Raw genomic sequence first — 17804 nt, forward strand, 5'->3', positions numbered from 1 at the left:
TGTGCTTTTTTGGGTCAGGGAAGTGAGCCAAATGAATTAAGAAGGTCTGTGTGCTTGATTCCAAAAATTGTTTATAGACATATACATGGTCTACTGATCACATGTGTTGAATTCCTCCGAGATCCATGCCTCATTCATTTTTAGAAATGTGAGGTAGTTAACACTGTCGTGAGCTAGGCGAGTACGCTTATCGGTCACAATCCCCCCTGCTGCGCTGAACGTCCTTTCGGACAGGACACTGGATGAGGGGCAAGCCAACAGTTCGATTGCAAATTGGGCAAGCTCTGGCCAGAGGTCAAGCCTGCCCACCCAGTAGTCTAGGGGTTCATCACTCCTCAGAGCGTCCACATCGGCCGTTAACCCAATGTAGTCGGACACCTGACGGTCTAGGCGTTCCCTGATGCTGGATCCGGATGACACCTGTCGATGGGTCGGCTGAAAGAATGACCTCATATCCGAAGTCACCAACACATCTTCAAACCGGCCTCTTCTTGCAGGCGCTGTTGGATTGGTACCCGCAAATCCTTCTCTGGGAGTGGGAATTGCTCCTCTGCCAGCGCACGCAAAAGCAGAATGCAGCATTTCTCGAAGCAAGGCCTGGAAGTGCTGCATTCTGACAGCCCTCTGCGACGGCGGTAACATTTCCGCCATTTTGTGTTTGTACCGGGGATCTAAGTACGTTGCCACCCAGTACTGGTCCTTGACCCTCATGCTTTTTATACGGGGGTCCCTATTAAAACACTGGAGCATGAAGGCCCCCATTTGCACTCAAGCGGAAGGTATGTGGTGGTGGTGGTGTTGTTGGTGGTAGTGTCTTTGGGGGTGCACATAGCAGAGAGTGAAGAAGAGGGTGCAGATCGAGAGGATGAGGAGGGTGCAGAAGAATAAGGCTGAGTGAGCCACTCAACCAAGTCTGGTGCGTCCTTTAAAGTAATTGAACGCACCTTCTGCAACTTCCCACTTTGGCTCAAGGCTGTTGCTCCTGCCCTACCCCTACCACCCCTGCGGAAGGGCCTGCCTCTTCCTCTGCCTGTCATTTTTTAAATCACCCTGTGACAAAACTCTTAGTCCCTATACCGCTGAAGGACTGCTGCAGTATAGGGCAGCGGTCAGCAGTAGTGCACGTCAACCCTATGTATTGTGGACCGATAGCGGTCCTTACAGAACAGCAGACTGTACTGCACTCAGGCCTATGTACCGTAGCACCCTATACCAAGTTACCAGTCCTTATAAAAACTTTTGTGGACCAAGCAGGTTGTGTGTTAGTGATTAGCAGACTGTACGTCAGTCCCTATACCAATGAAGGACTGCTGCAGTATAGGGCAGCGGTCAGCAGTAGTGCACGGCAACCCTATGTATTGTGGACCGATAGCGGTCCTTACAGAACAGCAGACTGTACTGCACTCAGGCCTATGTACCGTAGCACCCTATACCAAGTTACCAGTCCTTATAAGAACTTTTGTGGACCAAGCAGGTTGTGTGTTAGTGATTAGCAGACTGTACGTCAGTCCCTATACCAATGAAGGACTGCTGCAGTATAGGGCAGCGGTCAGCAGTAGTGCACGGCAACCCTATGTATTGTGGACCGATAGCGGTCCTTACAGAACAGCAGACTGTACTGCACTCAGGCCTATGTACCGTAGCACCCTATACCAAGTTACCAGTCCTTATAAGAACTTTTGTGGACCAAGCAGGTTGTGTGTTAGTGTTTAGCAGACTGTGCGTCAGTCCCTATACCGCTGAAGGACTGCTGCAGTATAGGGCAGCGGTCAGCAGTAGTGCACGTCAACCCTATGTATTGTGGACCGATAGCGGTCCTTACAGAACAGCAGACTGTACTGCACTCAGGCCTATGTACCGTAGCACCCTATACCAAGTTACCAGTCCTTATAAAAACTTTTGTGGACCAAGCAGGTTGTGTGTTAGTGATTAGCAGACTGTACGTCAGTCCCTATACCAATGAAGGACTGCTGCAGTATAGGGCAGCGGTCAGCAGTAGTGCACGGCAACCCTATGTATTGTGGACCGATAGCGGTCCTTACAGAACAGCAGACTGTACTGCACTCAGGCCTATGTACCGTAGCACCCTATACCAAGTTACCAGTCCTTATAAGAACTTTTGTGGACCAAGCAGGTTGTGTGTTAGTGTTTAGCAGACTGTGCGTCAGTCCCTATACCGCTGAAGGACTGCTGCAGTATAGGGCAGCGGTCAGCAGTAGTGCACGGCAACCCTATGTATTGTGGACCGATAGCGGTCCTTACAGAACAGCAGACTGTACTGCACTCAGGCCTATGTACCGTAGCACCCTATACCAAGTTACCAGTCCTTATAAGAACTTTTGTGGACCAAGCAGGTTGTGTGTTAGTGTTTAGCAGACTGTGCGTCAGTCCCTATACCGCTGAAGGACTGCTGCAGTATAGGGCAGCGGTCAGCAGTAGTGCACGGCAACCCTATGTATTGTGGACCGATAGCGGTCCTTACAGAACAGCAGACTGTAACGCACTCAGGCCTATGTACCGTAGCACCCTATACCAAGTTACCAGTCCTTATAAGAACTTTTGTGGACCAAGCAGGTTGTGTGTTAGTGATTAGCAGACTGTACGTCAGTCCCTATACCAATGAAGGACTGCTGCAGTATAGGGCAGCGGTCAGCAGTAGTGCACGGCAACCCTATGTATTGTGGACCGATAGCGGTCCTTACAGAACAGCAGACTGTAACGCACTCAGGCCTATGTACCGTAGCACCCTATACCAAGTTACCAGTCCTTATAAGAACTTTTGTGGACCAAGCAGGTTGTGTGTTAGTGATTAGCAGACTGTACGTCAGTCCCTATACCAATGAAGGACTGCTGCAGTATAGGGCAGCGGTCAGCAGTAGTGCACGGCAACCCTATGTATTGTGGACCGATAGCGGTCCTTACAGAACAGCAGACTGTACTGCACTCAGGCCTATGTACCGTAGCACCCTATACCAAGTTACCAGTCCTTATAAGAACTTTTGTGGACCAAGCAGGTTGTGTGTTAGTGTTTAGCAGACTGTGCGTCAGTCCCTATACCGCTGAAGGACTGCTGCAGTATAGGGCAGCGGTCAGCAGTAGTGCACGGCAACCCTATGTATTGTGGACCGATAGCGGTCCTTACAGAACAGCAGACTGTAACGCACTCAGGCCTATGTACCGTAGCACCCTATACCAAGTTACCAGTCCTTATAAGAACTTTTGTGGACCAAGCAGGTTGTGTGTTAGTGATTAGCAGACTGTACGTCAGTCCCTATACCAATGAAGGACTGCTGCAGTATAGGGCAGCGGTCAGCAGTAGTGCACGGCAACCCTATGTATTGTGGACCGATAGCGGTCCTTACAGAACAGCAGACTGTAACGCACTCAGGCCTATGTACCGTAGCACCCTATACCAAGTTACCAGTCCTTATAAGAACTTTTGTGGACCAAGCAGGTTGTGTGTTAGTGATTAGCAGACTGTACGTCAGTCCCTATACCAATGAAGGACTGCTGCAGTATAGGGCAGCGGTCAGCAGTAGTGCACGGCAACCCTATGTATTGTGGACCGATAGCGGTCCTTACAGAACAGCAGACTGTACTGCACTCAGGCCTATGTACCGTAGCACCCTATACCAAGTTACCAGTCCTTATAAGAACTTTTGTGGACCAAGCAGGTTGTGTGTTAGTGTTTAGCAGACTGTGCGTCAGTCCCTATACCGCTGAAGGACTGCTGCAGTATAGGGCAGCGGTCAGCAGTAGTGCACGGCAACCCTATGTATTGTGGACCGATAGCGGTCCTTACAGAACAGCAGACTGTAACGCACTCAGGCCTATGTACCGTAGCACCCTATACCAAGTTACCAGTCCTTATAAGAACTTTTGTGGACCAAGCAGGTTGTGTGTTAGTGATTAGCAGACTGTACGTCAGTCCCTATACCAATGAAGGACTGCTGCAGTATAGGGCAGCGGTCAGCAGTAGTGCACGGCAACCCTATGTATTGTGGACCGATAGCGGTCCTTACAGAACAGCAGACTGTACCGCACCCAAGCCTATGTACCGTAGCACCCTAGACAGACCAAGTTACCAGTCCTGATAAAGAGCTTTGTGGAACAAGTGAGTTGTGAATGATTAGCAGACTGCAGCAGAAGGGCAGCAGTCAAGTATAATATTCTTTCTATATTTGGAAGAAAGAATATTATACGTGTACAAGCCTATTACCGTACCACTGATACCAGTCCTGAAAAGAACCTTTGTGGAACTAATAGTAACAGCAAGTCTTTAAAATTATCCTCACTGCCTGACACACTGCTTCCTGCCTGTCCCTATACAAATTGGCAAAAAAGAGTAGGCTGGAACGATTAGCTGGAACAGCTCTTTTGTGGACCTGATAGTAACAGCTAATGATGATGATGATGATGATGATGAAGAAAGACTAATCTGGCTGAGCTGTCCCTAAAATAGCAGCATACAGCGCTCTGTCCCTTTATCTAAACTGACAAAAGAAACTCAGGCTGCTGACCTAACACCTATACCAGTCCTGAAAAGAACTTTTGTGTACCAAATAGCTAGCGTTTTCTCTGTCCCTACTCCACACAGGATCCTTTCCCTACAGTGACAGAAGAAAGAATGTAAAATGGCCACCGGATCGGGTGTATTTATAGGTTAGGGGGAATGTCCAAGTGTCCATGAGCTGTCATGTCTCAATTGGTTGTCCTGTAACACATGATAAACGTGTCACGAAAGGTTAAAGTTCTTGTATACATTAAACACGTAAGTCCGCCGGGGCGAACGACGGAAAAAGGCGTTCGAACCCGCGGACGGCGAAAGTCGGAAATTCGCCGCGAAACGACCGCCGGGCGAACCGTTCGGCCATCACTAGACAGCACCATGTCATGGAAAGGGCTGCTGCAACTGACGCCAGCCCACAGTGTCTATTTAAGCACAACCATCCCGGTAGTGGCATCATTCCGCATGGCGGTCATGGTACTCACACATTCGACCAGGTTCCACAATGCATGCGCCATGACCCCCGGTGCGTCACGCTGTGCCGTACACACAGTGGATGAATCCGGCGGTCTGCGCATGTGCGGAACATAGCCAGGCGTTAACACACCCGGCCAGGTTCCACAATGCATGTGCCATGACCCCCGGTGCGTCACACTACGCCATACACACAGCGGACGAATCCGGCAGTTAGCGCATGTGCAGAACATAGCACTTGGAAAAAAGCACAATGCTCCTTCTCAGGGCTAAGAGCGTCGCTTATCAGCCTAAAGGCTGCAAACAGCGATGCTTTGTGGCCGCATGGTACAACTAGAGAACTCTCACCAAACAAGTCTATAGAAGCAGAGAAGAAAATAAATTTCCATGGCACAAAAGACGGCAGATGGAAATCCAGTGTGTGGGGTCCCTTAGAGCAATTCTTACAAATATATATTTATTTATTATGTACATTCCACAGAATGTTTTTATACAAGTAAGAAAAAATTATAGTACTGAATAATTATTTAAAAAAATATTAAAAAGGGTTATAGATGGTCAGTAAATAGAGGGCTTTTTATTTTTATTTTAAAAAAAATATAGCAACTATACTGACTATTGAAAACCAATCAAACAAAAAAAAAAGGGGGAAGGGGAGCATAGTTTTATTTTTGTACAGATGGAATGGTGTTATATCTAACCAATCTCCCTATAGGAAAGATTTATATGATTGTGTCACATTTAGGCCCTGGGGCTTGGGTAGCATCCAAGTGTTCAATCCATAATGTTTATTTTTGTAATATCCGTTTGTCCCAATTTCCTCCACGTGGATCTTTTGGGATAACTGGCAGGACACTGAATGTGACACAAGTAGCATCAAAACCATGATAGAGGTCAATGTGTTTACTAACCATGGTTAGCATTTTTCCATTAGATGAAACATAAACATGATCCTATATGCGTTGCCAAAGACAGCAAACTGTCTTCCCGACGTAAAAGGCTCCACAGGTGCATGACATTAAACATACAACCCCCTGTGTATTGCAATCTGCTCTAAATCTGAGTTGAAAGGATTCCCCCTTTGGGAGTGTGATCGTTGTACCCTGGCAAATCCAGGGACAAGAATCACAGTTCCCACATCTGTAAATGCCGTTACATCTACCTCCAAGGTGGGGGGCTATAGAGTAATGACTAGATACAAGTTGATCAGGTATAGAGGTTGCATGCCTGAAGGTGAGTTCTGGTCTAATACCTGCGTGTTTTTTAACCATCGAGTCCTGCTGTAATACATGCCAATGGTTTGTAAGTATGTTACGTACTTCCTGGTGTTGAGATGAAAATCGTGTAATGATTCTTAACTTAGAACTGGTCTCAAAGGAGTAGGAGTAGCCTTTTTTGGCATACAGCAAGCTATTTCTTGGTTGTTTAAGGGCCTTGTTATAGGCTTTCCGTAAAAGAGATTTACTATAGCCCCTAGATAACAGGTGTGCACGGAGGAATTTGGCCTCAGAGATAAAGTCTAAAGATATTTCAGACTAGGGCTGCAGGATGAGCACTAACCACATGCAAGAGGGTATTGCCTGTGGTTTCTTTTTGAAAAAGACTAGTAGCTAGACAGTTTGTTTCATCTTTGAAAATCACCAAATCCAGGAAAGTAATTTTTTCTGTGGGTTTGAGTTTAGGGTAAATTTCAAATTAAAAGAATTAGTGTTGAGTGCTTCAATAAAAGTAGTCAGCATAGTGGATTGTCCAGTCCAAATCAAAAATAAATCATCTATGTAACGCATCCAGGACATCACCTGGTCAGTATACACAGAGAGTCCCTCGTCCGCAAAGACGTAGCGCTCCCACCCCCCCAGGTACAGGTTTGCGTAGGCAGGTGCACAACACGTGCCCATAGCTACCCTCTGCACCTGGAGGTAGTGGGAGCCCTTAAAACAAAATCAGTGATGAGTCAAGACAAATTTAAGAGTTAATATAAACTCATTGTATTTCCATTTTGTGTGTGGTTCTTCATATAAGAAAGTACGGACCATCCCAACACCCTGCTCATAAGGGATGCTGGAGTATAATGACTCCACATCCAGTGTCACGAGGAGGGCGCCGGGAGGGACCACCATGCCTTAAATTTTTTAAAGTAAATCGAGTGTATCTCTAGTGTATGAGGATAGGCTCATAACATGAGGCATCAATACCGAGTCTATGGGTCTACTGGCATTTTCAGTTAATGAGCCAATTCCCAAGATGATTAGTCAACTGGGCACAGGTGTACATTTTTTGTGCACCTTTGGTAGTGCATAAAAAGTTGCTTCCCTAGGATATTTATTATTAAGGTAGTTGTATGTATCCTGGTCGATGAGGCCTTGTTGATACCCTTCATTAATAATAGCTAAGTACTGAGTCTTAAAGATAGAAAGGCTTGAAAGGGTTACTTTTTTTATACCAATCTTTGCTAGATAATATATCATAAAACATGGTCTCATATTTTTGTTTTGTCATTAAAACAATATTTCCCCCTTTATCTGATGCCTTTATAACTAAATCTGGGTGATTACTCAATTTTGTAATAGCCTGTTTCTGAGAGGCAGTCAGATTATAGTGATGAGGCACAACCTGCATACATTTAATGTCACTCACTACACTTATTAGGAAAGCCCAAATATGTGGATTAGGGGTCAAATCTGGAAATCTTTGTGATTTTGGTTTAAACTTATTGATCCTATTGGGGACAATACACTCTTGAGATGATATTGCCAATAAGGGCTGGTCTTGCGGTACTTCCTATGAGTTGGTATCGGTTAATTCTAGAATCTCACTGTTCTCTTCTAGGAGTAGCATCAAATTGTGGAGGGCTCGAAAGTCTGCCATTGTATAGTGTTTGATGCTATTCGAGAGTTCTCATTCTTACCTATTTCTAACAGTGTCTGGGTCAAACATATATCTATATGTTAAGCTTCGTGCAAACATATAGATATCTTCGATCAATTGGTATTTTTTTTCCCTCTCTTTCTCTCTAATTCTATGATGGTGGTGGATAAAATTCAGTGTCTTGGGTGAAGGGGAGCATACTTGCAAAATAAATAAATTATTTATGAATTTGTGTTTGTTTTAATCTTTGTTTATTTATTTTTAGAAAACGGCAAAAGCTCCTGATGAAGCGTTTGTATAACGCGTAACAATGTAGGGCAATTTCGAGCTGAGTCATCTATGATACACTGTCTACATTACTGTTTTTTTTGCTCATGTTAATTATTATTTGTTATAGCAAAATGGAATTGTTTGAGTCTTTGATCAATATATGATTTAAATAGACTACATTGACAGTGTAATCGTTATGCTCTGAGGCAATTAGTGTTTCATGCAAATCTATGTATGCTTTGCATTAAGCATTTTTTATTTTGTAAATACATTTTGTTAAAAATCTTTTTTAAAGAAACTTGTGTGTTATGCCTATAAAGTCCATAATTTTAAACAAATTGTTCTTTCTAATAACTTCAAATATCGGGACGTGGCATGTTTTACTATGTTTCGTATCCACAGCACCACTCTGTGCTGATACGCAATTAATTTAAAGATTTTTTTACTTTAACATTACGGTAACATTATGGAATATTGAGATCAATTACTTAAATCTGATGTCTGGCAGGGTGTCTGGCTCACCATAGTAGCTTAACAGAATTAAAAATCTATTGATAGTTCCCATATACAGTATATCATTTAAGTGTGTATTTAGTTGTTTGTCTGGGGTTCCGTTTTGAAGGACGCCACAAAGCTCTCAAATAGATCACTTGAGTATTATTTTTTTAGCCTTGAGTTAATTTACCTTTACCATATTATATAAGGCAGACAAAAAAGTATCTATATCATTCTGTTTTTTGTTTTGTTTTCTCTAGAAATGTTACCAAGTAAATGAAAAGAAGAGAAAAGGAGAAAAGGTAATTTATGGAGATTGCAAGTGTCTATGACAATACACGTTGTCACTGTTGTCACCAGTCTGCATTGAAAAATGTCATGCAGCCATTGATTAAGTACATGCATGTACAGTGCCTTGAAAAAGTATTCATACCCCTTGAAATTTCCCACATTTCAACAGATTCTTAATTGGAATTAGGTCTGGACTTTGACTGGGCATTTCTAACACATGAATATGCTTTGATCTAAACAATTCCATTGTTGCTCTGGCTGTATGTTTAGGGTTGTTGTCCTGCTTGAAGGTGAACCTCCGCCCCAGTCTTTTTTGCAGACTCTAACAGGTTTTTTTCTAAAATTGCCCTATATTTGGCTCCATCCATCTTCCCATCAACTCTGACCGCCTTCCCTGTCCCTGCTGAAGAAAAGCATCCCCACAACATGATGCTTCCATGACCACGTTACATGGTGGGGATGGTGTGTTCAGGGTGATGTGCAGTCTTAGTTTTTCCACCACAAATGCTTTTAGGCCAATTTTGGACTCATCTCACCAGAGCACCTTCTTCTACATGTTTGCTATGTCCCCCATATGGCTTCTCGACAACAGGGGACTTCTTATGGCTTCCTTTCAAAAATTGCTTTCTTCTTGCCACTCTTCCATAAAGGCCAGATTTGTGAAGTGCACAACTAATAGTTGCCCTGTCAACAGATTCTCCCACCTGTGCTGTGGATCTCTGCAACTCCTCCAGAGTTACCATGGGCCTCTTGGCTGCTTCTCTGATCAATGCCCGACCTGTCAGTTTAGGTGGATGGCCATGTCTTGGTAGGTTTGCAGTTATGTCATACTCTTTCCTATTTCAGATGATGGATTGAATAGTTCTCTGTGAGCTGTTCAAAGCTTCGGATATTTTTTTATAACCTAACCCTGTTTTAAACTTCTCTACCACTTTGTCCCTGACCTGTCTGTGTTCCTTGGCCTTCATGATGCTGTTTGTTCACTGAGGTTCTCTAAAATAACCTCTGAAGGGTTCACAGAACAGCTGTAATTATACTGAGATTAAATTACACACAGGTGGACTTTATTTACTAATTAGTTGAATTCTGAAGGAAATTGGTTGCACTGCATTTTAGTTAGGGGTATCAGAGTAAAGGGAGCTGAATACATACTTTATTTTAATGAATAGCAGTTATTTATGAAACTCAGTGCTTTAGCAAACTAAATGCCCTTTAGTTAGAATCTACAACTACAATAAAATAATATAATTTACTTTATTGGGTGAGCTTGATGGATTTTCTATATTCAACCTAATTATGTAATTTGTTTGCATGTAAATCACTGTATTGTAAAAGATTATTTGCTCTCTCTCCAAAAATCTATTGGTTTTCTGTAATGCCGTGTACACACGACCAGTTGTTTTTCCATCAGCATAAACTATGACGTTCTTTCCGATGGAGTTCCGCTGAAACGGACTTGCCTACACACGATCATACCAAAGTCTGTTTGTTTAGAACACGATGACGTACGACGGGACTATAAAAGGGAAGTTCAATAGCCAGTAGCCAATAGCTGCCCTTGCATCATTTTTGGTCTGTCGGAATAGCATACAGACAAACAGTTTTCCCGATAGGAATTGATTCCGTTGGAAAGATTTAAAACATGTTCTATTTCTAGGTCCATCAGAATTTTTGAAAGAAAAGTCAGATGAAGCCCACACACAATCGGAATATCCGATGAAATCATTAGATCTGACCTTTTCTGCCGGAAAGTCCAGTCGTGTGTACGCGGCATAAGAACCTCTAAAACCTCTGACAACAGTTTAAATTCTGGTAGAACAGCAGAGTTGTCCACTGCCCAACATTCTTAACATAAATCACCTCCACTTACATCAATTTATTACATTAAAAGGTTCAGATATCAATAGATTTCTTCTGGAAATTTCCAAATAGTAAAGTTTACAAATAGATGGCAGTAATCTTCTCTGCAATAAAAATCCCCTGCATGTGCCACAATCTAGATATAAAGTATACAGCTATTTAAAAAAAATAAAGACCTACAGTAACTCTCAAACTGTGTCCTGTATATTATTCTATTAAGGATGAAAACTGTAGACTGTAGGTGTTGAAAGCCTAGGCGATGCAAAAGGAAAAATTACAGAGTTGCTTCTGTGGTAAGTGTTGGTAGGGATAGTAGCATAGTTTGATAGGTGACCTAGACTGCATGTTATCTCCTTAGGGTGAGTATTGTTGGCAGTGCAGACATTTTCTGAGGGTACCAGCCCACAGGACAGTCAAACAGCTTTAATTTCTAATGTAAATCTGATTTTCCTTTGTATTTTACAGAATATTTGCAGGAAAGTATCACAAAATGAAAAACAATCAAATGGGGTAAGTGATATATCAAATAAAGTAAACATTACATTTAGTGCCCTATATCTTGATTTTTGTTTAAATATACAGATAAAAGTGTTCTCCTTAAATCATGTATATTGCAGCTCCGTGTTTTAGTACATTTTCCTAAATTTTACAAAAATATACTTTTACAACTTTGAACTCTGGACACAAAAAAACTTTTATTTTGTTTTCTTAAATCTTTATTTACATAAAATAACACAAATACAATCTTATTAGCATATAAATGATAAATCAACACATACAAAAAAGCACAAAAGGACACAAAAACCCCCAAAACAAAACAAACAAAAAACAAATTTGACATCACTATGACATCACACCTGCTTTCTGTATTTAATATTATAACCAGTGGTAAACTTAATGCAAATGGCCGTTGAGCTGAACCCGACTACATCTCTAAATAAACATCTTGTCAAAAGTCCCACCATATGTTCAAAAAGGTCCCTTTCAAGCCACACCCCATCCAACAGTTCGCTGACACAGATGGTAAAATTCTGGCCAACTTCACATTGACTAATGAATCAATAGCGAGATTCCTGTATTCCGGACTGATGCTTAGTTATTTTGTCCACCACACTCTCAAGCAGAGTCTTACCCTCCCAGTCCCTGAAATATTAATGAACAATTTGTGAGGCTAAGTCTAGAAGCAATTTATAGGATATGGAGAGCAACCTAGTGGATAGATATTTTGAGACACACAGGGTTTTGAAAAAAGTTAAGGATGTCACCTGTCTCAGCTTTTTATCTAAGCTATTAAAAAAAGCTTGAGTTTGGATTTGTTTCCAGCCATCCATAACGCACATACCCCATTCCTTCCTGAATGCAGAAAGAGGTTTTAAGTCCAAGCCTTTTAAAAACTTATAGCAACTAATTTCTGTTTTACCTCCATATAAGTTAAAGAATGCTAGCTCTTCTCCAGGTACAAACCAAGGGAAGCCTCCCATTGGTATAAGCAGAGATGGGAGGGTACTAGACTCCCGTGTTTATTTAATCAGTCCCAGAACTCTAACGTTGCTTGTGTCATTTAATCAGCCAGGCCTCTATGTTTCTCTGGGAACCAAAGGACATAGGCCAGGTTTCGGCCTGCCTTATATTTTCTAGAGGAATCCACAGTTTATATTGAACATGCAAGTTTCAATTTGCAATCTTCATCAGTGCATTGGACTGGTAGAAAAAATAGATATTTAGAAGACCCAGGCCCCCTTTCTCTTTCACCCTATGTATAAGATAATATGAAAGCCTGCAGGAGTATCATCCCCAGCTGAACTTTATAAATTCCCCTTTAGATGTTGGAAATAGTACCATGGGCACGCACATTAATGGGGAGTATTTGAATAAAAAATTAAAATCTATGAAGAATCACCATCTTCAGAATGTTTATTGAATTGTAGCTTATCTTATTATTTTAAATATTCTCTAATCCTTTGTAACAGTGGTAGAAAATTAACTGTGAATAAATCCTGTATCCTAGTAGTCACCCTAACTGTCAAATAAGTAATGGGGGCATCTTGCCACTGAAAAGGGAATGACACCTCCATAGACTCACATACTAAAGTTATTGCATCAATTTGGAGAATCACAGATTTGCCCATCATAATTTTAAAATTGGTGAGGTCTTGGAATCTCACAAATTCTCTCTGGAGGTTAGGGCATACTAGGTTTGGTAACAAAAAAAAATATGTCATCCACAAAAGTAGCAAGCTTGTGCTCTGTTGACCCCAGCTCCAGAGATGTCTGGGTTAGTCCTAATTTTTATCAGCAATGGGGATAGAGGGCAAACCTGACTCATCCCATTTTTCTGATAGAAAAACCTGATGAAATTGTATAATTTGCTTTTACTCGAGCTGCAGGTGCAGAATAAAGTGCAGAGTTCTTTCTTAAACTTAATCTATTCAGGATTGAGGATCTGAAAGTCCAATCAATCTTGTCAAACACTTTTCTGACGGCTCCATGGCAGCACAGCTGGGGTATAGGCTCTGCCCCCATGACTCCAGGACTTAACTCATATAAATTTTAACCCACCTACAGCCTAGGCGTTCTTTTTCTTCCTATGTGCAGGACCTGGGTATGCTCCTCTACCTGTCTGGTCTAAATGGCTGGCCGTCTGTCCATGTGTGGATTAGACTGGACGCAGTCCCTGGAGTCTCAGCTAAATGATCCATAATCCACTGCTGGTCCTCGGGTGGCTTTTGTCAGGGCCAACAGCCTTGTCTGGTGTCTGCTGAGTCCATGTAAAGTGGGCAGCGTTGCTGCCAGAGTCTCCCCTATGCACGCACACCTGTGCCGCTGTTTATGGTCAGATGACGGAGGATGGGTGAGCTAAATTTGAAAAATTTTAAAAATGTTTTGGATCCAAATGAATGCTGCATTGCTGGGTATTGTGGTGCCTTGCTCCCTGCAGTCTCTATGCATAGCCTGAGCTCCTCCACAGGGAGTACTCTCCATAACAGATACACAAAGTAACACTTTGTCTGTTCACACATGGCAGTAACCTGTTGGTGGCTTCTCATGTTTGCTTTACTGTTGCCATTATGCCAATGCCCTCAAAAGACCAGCATTTCTAGAGTAGAGTAGAGTAGAGGTAGAGGACTCACCTGTGGATAACAACTGGAGCCAGCTTTGGCCTGTTGAGATATGGAATATCCTTTTATATTTTATATGCACTCTCCAGTTTTTCAAGCAAAAATTATGTTGAAAATTCCTACCTTTTTTGCTACTATTCTGAACAAACATTTTCATTATGCCCTGATTCCTGGAAGGGCAAGGTTTAGCTCATTAACCACCTGGTGAATCAGGGCTGTAGATGGAGGCTTCAGTCTCCCTGTAGCAGTGGTTAACCTTTTAGGGTTTTTTTTTTTTTACTAAGCCGGCTATTTTACTGCATTTAATTATTTTTATGGGCTGGTTTGTTAAATGGCATGAAAAACCCTGTGGAAAGGTTATCTATTGCTAATTACCAGTCTCAGAGCAAAACAACCCTCTTCAGGCTCTTCAATAAAGAATATGTGGACGAACATGGCTGTATGAGTCTTGCTTTTATATGGTTATATGCTCTGGCAATGACCAGTCTAATAGCCTTTCCAGGCAAATCAGCCTCTTCAGACTCTCCAAAGGGGAAGATGTGGAGGAACATGACTGTGTAATTTTTTCTTTGATTAAGCAACCAGAGATGAGGATGATGATACCTAACAGGTTGTCTTATTTATTAAACAAGTGGCCAATACACTCAAAGGAGTTATTCCCACTTAACCTGTGAAGGGGTTGAATACTCTGGCAAGGAGCAGTCTCACAGCTTTCCCAAGCAAAACATCCCCCTTCAGACTCTAAGCCCTTGTACACATGGTTGGACATTCTGACTGAAAATGTCCGATCGGACCGTGTTGTCGGATAATCCGACTGTGTGTGGGCTCCATCGGACTGTTTCCATCGGAATATCCGACAGACAAAGTTTTATGGCTGGGCTATAAAACTTTCCAACAACATGATCCGATCGGACTTTGTCCGATTGTGTTAGAGATTCCGATCGGATAAAGTGCCACGCATGCTCAGATCAAATTCCTAGACCAAAGCTATTGGCTACTAGCCTGAGCGTAGTCCCGTCGTATTGAAATAACGTCATCACATTCTGAACGATCGGATTTTCCGACAACTTTGTCCGACCGTGTGTATGCAACAGTTTCGGACAAAATCCGTTGGACAAAATCCAACGGATTTGGTTGCCGGAGTGTCCGACCGCGTGTACAAGGGCTTAGAGGAATACATGGATGGACATGACGTTATGTATTCCACTGGCTCAAGCAGCCAGGGATAAGGATGACACCTAATAGGATGTCACATTCAATAAACACGTTGTCAATACACTCTAAAGGAGTATTTTCTGCTCACTCTTTGAAAGGGTTACCTCCTCTGGCAATGAGAAGCTGCCTAGCCATACCAGTTGAAACAGCCCATTTTCCGAATTTCCAGATGGACATGACAGTATGTATCCCACTGGCTCAAGCAACCAGGGATAAGGGCCTTATCACACCTAATAGGATGTCACATTCAATAAACACATTGTCAATACACTCTAAATGAGTGGTTTCTGTTCACCCTTTAAAAGGGTTATCTGCTCTGGCAATGAGAAGCTGCCTAGCCATACCAGGTGAAAAGGCCCACTTTCTAAATTTACGGATGGACATGACCGCATAATTCTGCTTTGTTCAATCAACAAAGAATAAGGATGATGACACCTAACAGGTTGTTACATTCATTAAGCCTGTGGTCAATGCACTCTAAAGGAGTGTTTCCACCCACCCTGTGAAAGGATTACTGAGCAGTCTCAAGCCTTCCCAGGCAAGCAATCTCAGAGAAGACAGACGAGCATGACTGCAAGAATGTTGCCCTGTTCAGGCGACCAAGGATAAAGATGATGATGACACCTAACCAGTTGTTCTTCCCAAGTAGAGGTGAATGAATGTGATTCCTACTTTGTTCAGGCAGGCTTTGATTAAGATGATGGTGACCAAGTTGTCAAAATTAAACATATGGTCAAGGCACTCTAAAGCCCCGTACACACGAGAGGACTTATGTCCGACAGACTTCCGAAGGAGTTCCGTCGGAGTTCTGCCGGAGTTCCGACGGAGTTCTGGCGGACTTTTCGGCGGAGCGGACTTGGCCACACACAATCACACTAAACTCCGACGGATTCGAACGTGATGACGTACGACTGGATTCGAATACGGAAGTTCATAGCCAGTAGCCAATAGCTGCCCTAGCGTCGGTTTTAGTCCGTCGGAATAGCATACACACGAGCGGAGTTTTCGAAGGGACCCGGCATGTTCCATATTCTAAAGTCCTTCGGACTTTGGCGAGTCAAAAGTCCGTTGCAGCCCACACACGATCGAATAGTCTGACGGACTCAGTCCGTCGGACTTTGGATGTTGAAAAGTCCGCTCGTGTGTACGCGGCATAAAGGAATTGCTGAATTTATCTTCTGCAAGGGCCATCTATTCTGGTAATGTTCATTCTCCTATTCAGGGCCTTATCAAGCCAATAAATCCTCTTCAGTCTGAACAGGAAGATGAGGATGACCTTTGTCCAGATTGGTAAGGTTGGTGAAATGCCTTTAAATAGAAGTGAAGCTTTGGAAGTATTTGAGGTACTTCCAGAGGACAGCTTGACATTTCTCTTATGTTGGATGGATCAAGTGCTCATTCTACAAGATTGGAGTACGTTGTCACAGCAGGATGTGAAAGCTATGCGCTTTTTAACTGAAAGATGTTTAGGGGTTGGGATCACCACTCTGGTCAGCCCTTGTGGGATTGGCTATATACATGTCCTTACCATCAGAATATGTTGTGGCCTTCAAGGATAAACGCTATCACTGCGATTTTCTTGATCCTAGAAGGTCAAGCTTAAATGTATTAGTGGTAAGTTTGGCTTCCTGCCTCAAGATGTCTGCTGAGTTAAAGGAGACCGAAAAACTCAAGAGTCAGTTTCCACGCTCACTCTCACCCCAGAGAGGCTAGCTTCTGCATTTCTGGCTGGAAGTCCAGGAAAAACTGGGAACCTAATGCAGTAAGTCAGTAAAGAGTTCCATGTTAGGATGCTTTCTGTTATTTTGGGATTATGCCTCCCAAATACATGCCTTAGGAGCACTATGTGGCTCCTCTGTGGACATAGGTACAGCCTTTGTGATTGATACATGGTCCATTAAGGCAAGCATTTTAGGCCAAATTTGGAGATCTTTCATCCTTCATGTCTCAGATTGAGCCATAAAAATCGCCTCACTCCAGCAGCTCAGGTAGGCTCAGTTTAACTCTCGGCCCCGTTCAAATCAGGTTTCTGGACCAGTGGCCTAATCTGGTGGTTGAAGAAACAAAATCATCTGAAATGTTCCGGGGTAAGCCTGTCCTGGTAAAGTTGGACAGCGCAACGATTGTGGCCTACATCTGGAAACAAGGCTCAGTCTCTCTTTTCTGAAGGAGGTTTATCTAATTATAGAATCTGCCCAAGTCAATCTTCTACAGCTATCTGCGGCCTATGTGCCTGGTCAGAAGATTCTTCAGGCAAACTATTTGTCCAGGACAAGTCTGGATGACAATGAATGGTCCAGACTACTGCAAATATTTCGAGAACTAACAGAGATTGGTATTTTTCTTCCCGAGGTAGACCGCTCACATCCCCAATCAACACCAAATTGCTGAAGTTCCATTCCAGGACCCAGAATCTGCTAGCAATCGGGTAGAGGTGCTGAAAGCAGAGTGAATTTCCAAGACAGCTTATGCTTTTCTGCTGCTTCCTCTGATTCTCTGCTTCCAACTGAGGCTGTGGTGGCGGAAGGTGACAGTTCTGGTCATGATCCAGATTGGCGGGAGTCGCCTTGGTACCCTTTGCTCATCCTTCTAAGTGTCAAGGATTGACTCCCTCTGTAAGATCAAATCTTCTCCAAAGTCCCATTCATCCAGCATCCAACAGGCTCAGGCTGATGGCCTGGGTCTAGAGAGGCAGAGGCTAATGG

The 17804-nt window shown here is 43.0% G+C and overlaps 1 protein-coding gene across 4 annotated transcripts in view; it reads left to right on the forward strand.

The window, feature by feature from the left end:
• LOC143960591 (uncharacterized) overlaps positions 1–17804 on the forward strand; it is a 184352-nt gene that overhangs the window by 123301 nt on the left and 43247 nt on the right. For all 4 annotated transcript variants that reach the window (XM_077469343.1, XM_077469344.1, XM_077469342.1 and 1 more), the window contains 2 exons: positions 8875–8916; positions 11231–11275. In XM_077469343.1, coding sequence (XP_077325469.1) covers positions 8875–8916; positions 11231–11275 — 87 coding nt within the window. The remainder of the gene's footprint in view (positions 1–8874; positions 8917–11230; positions 11276–17804) is intronic.

The sequence above is a fragment of the Lithobates pipiens genome, unplaced genomic scaffold (genome assembly GCF_037356315.1).
Source record: "Lithobates pipiens isolate NorthernLeopardFrog02 unplaced genomic scaffold, aLitPip1_a1.2 Scaffold_8, whole genome shotgun sequence".
NCBI classification, from domain to species: Eukaryota; Metazoa; Chordata; class Amphibia; order Anura; family Ranidae; genus Lithobates; species Lithobates pipiens.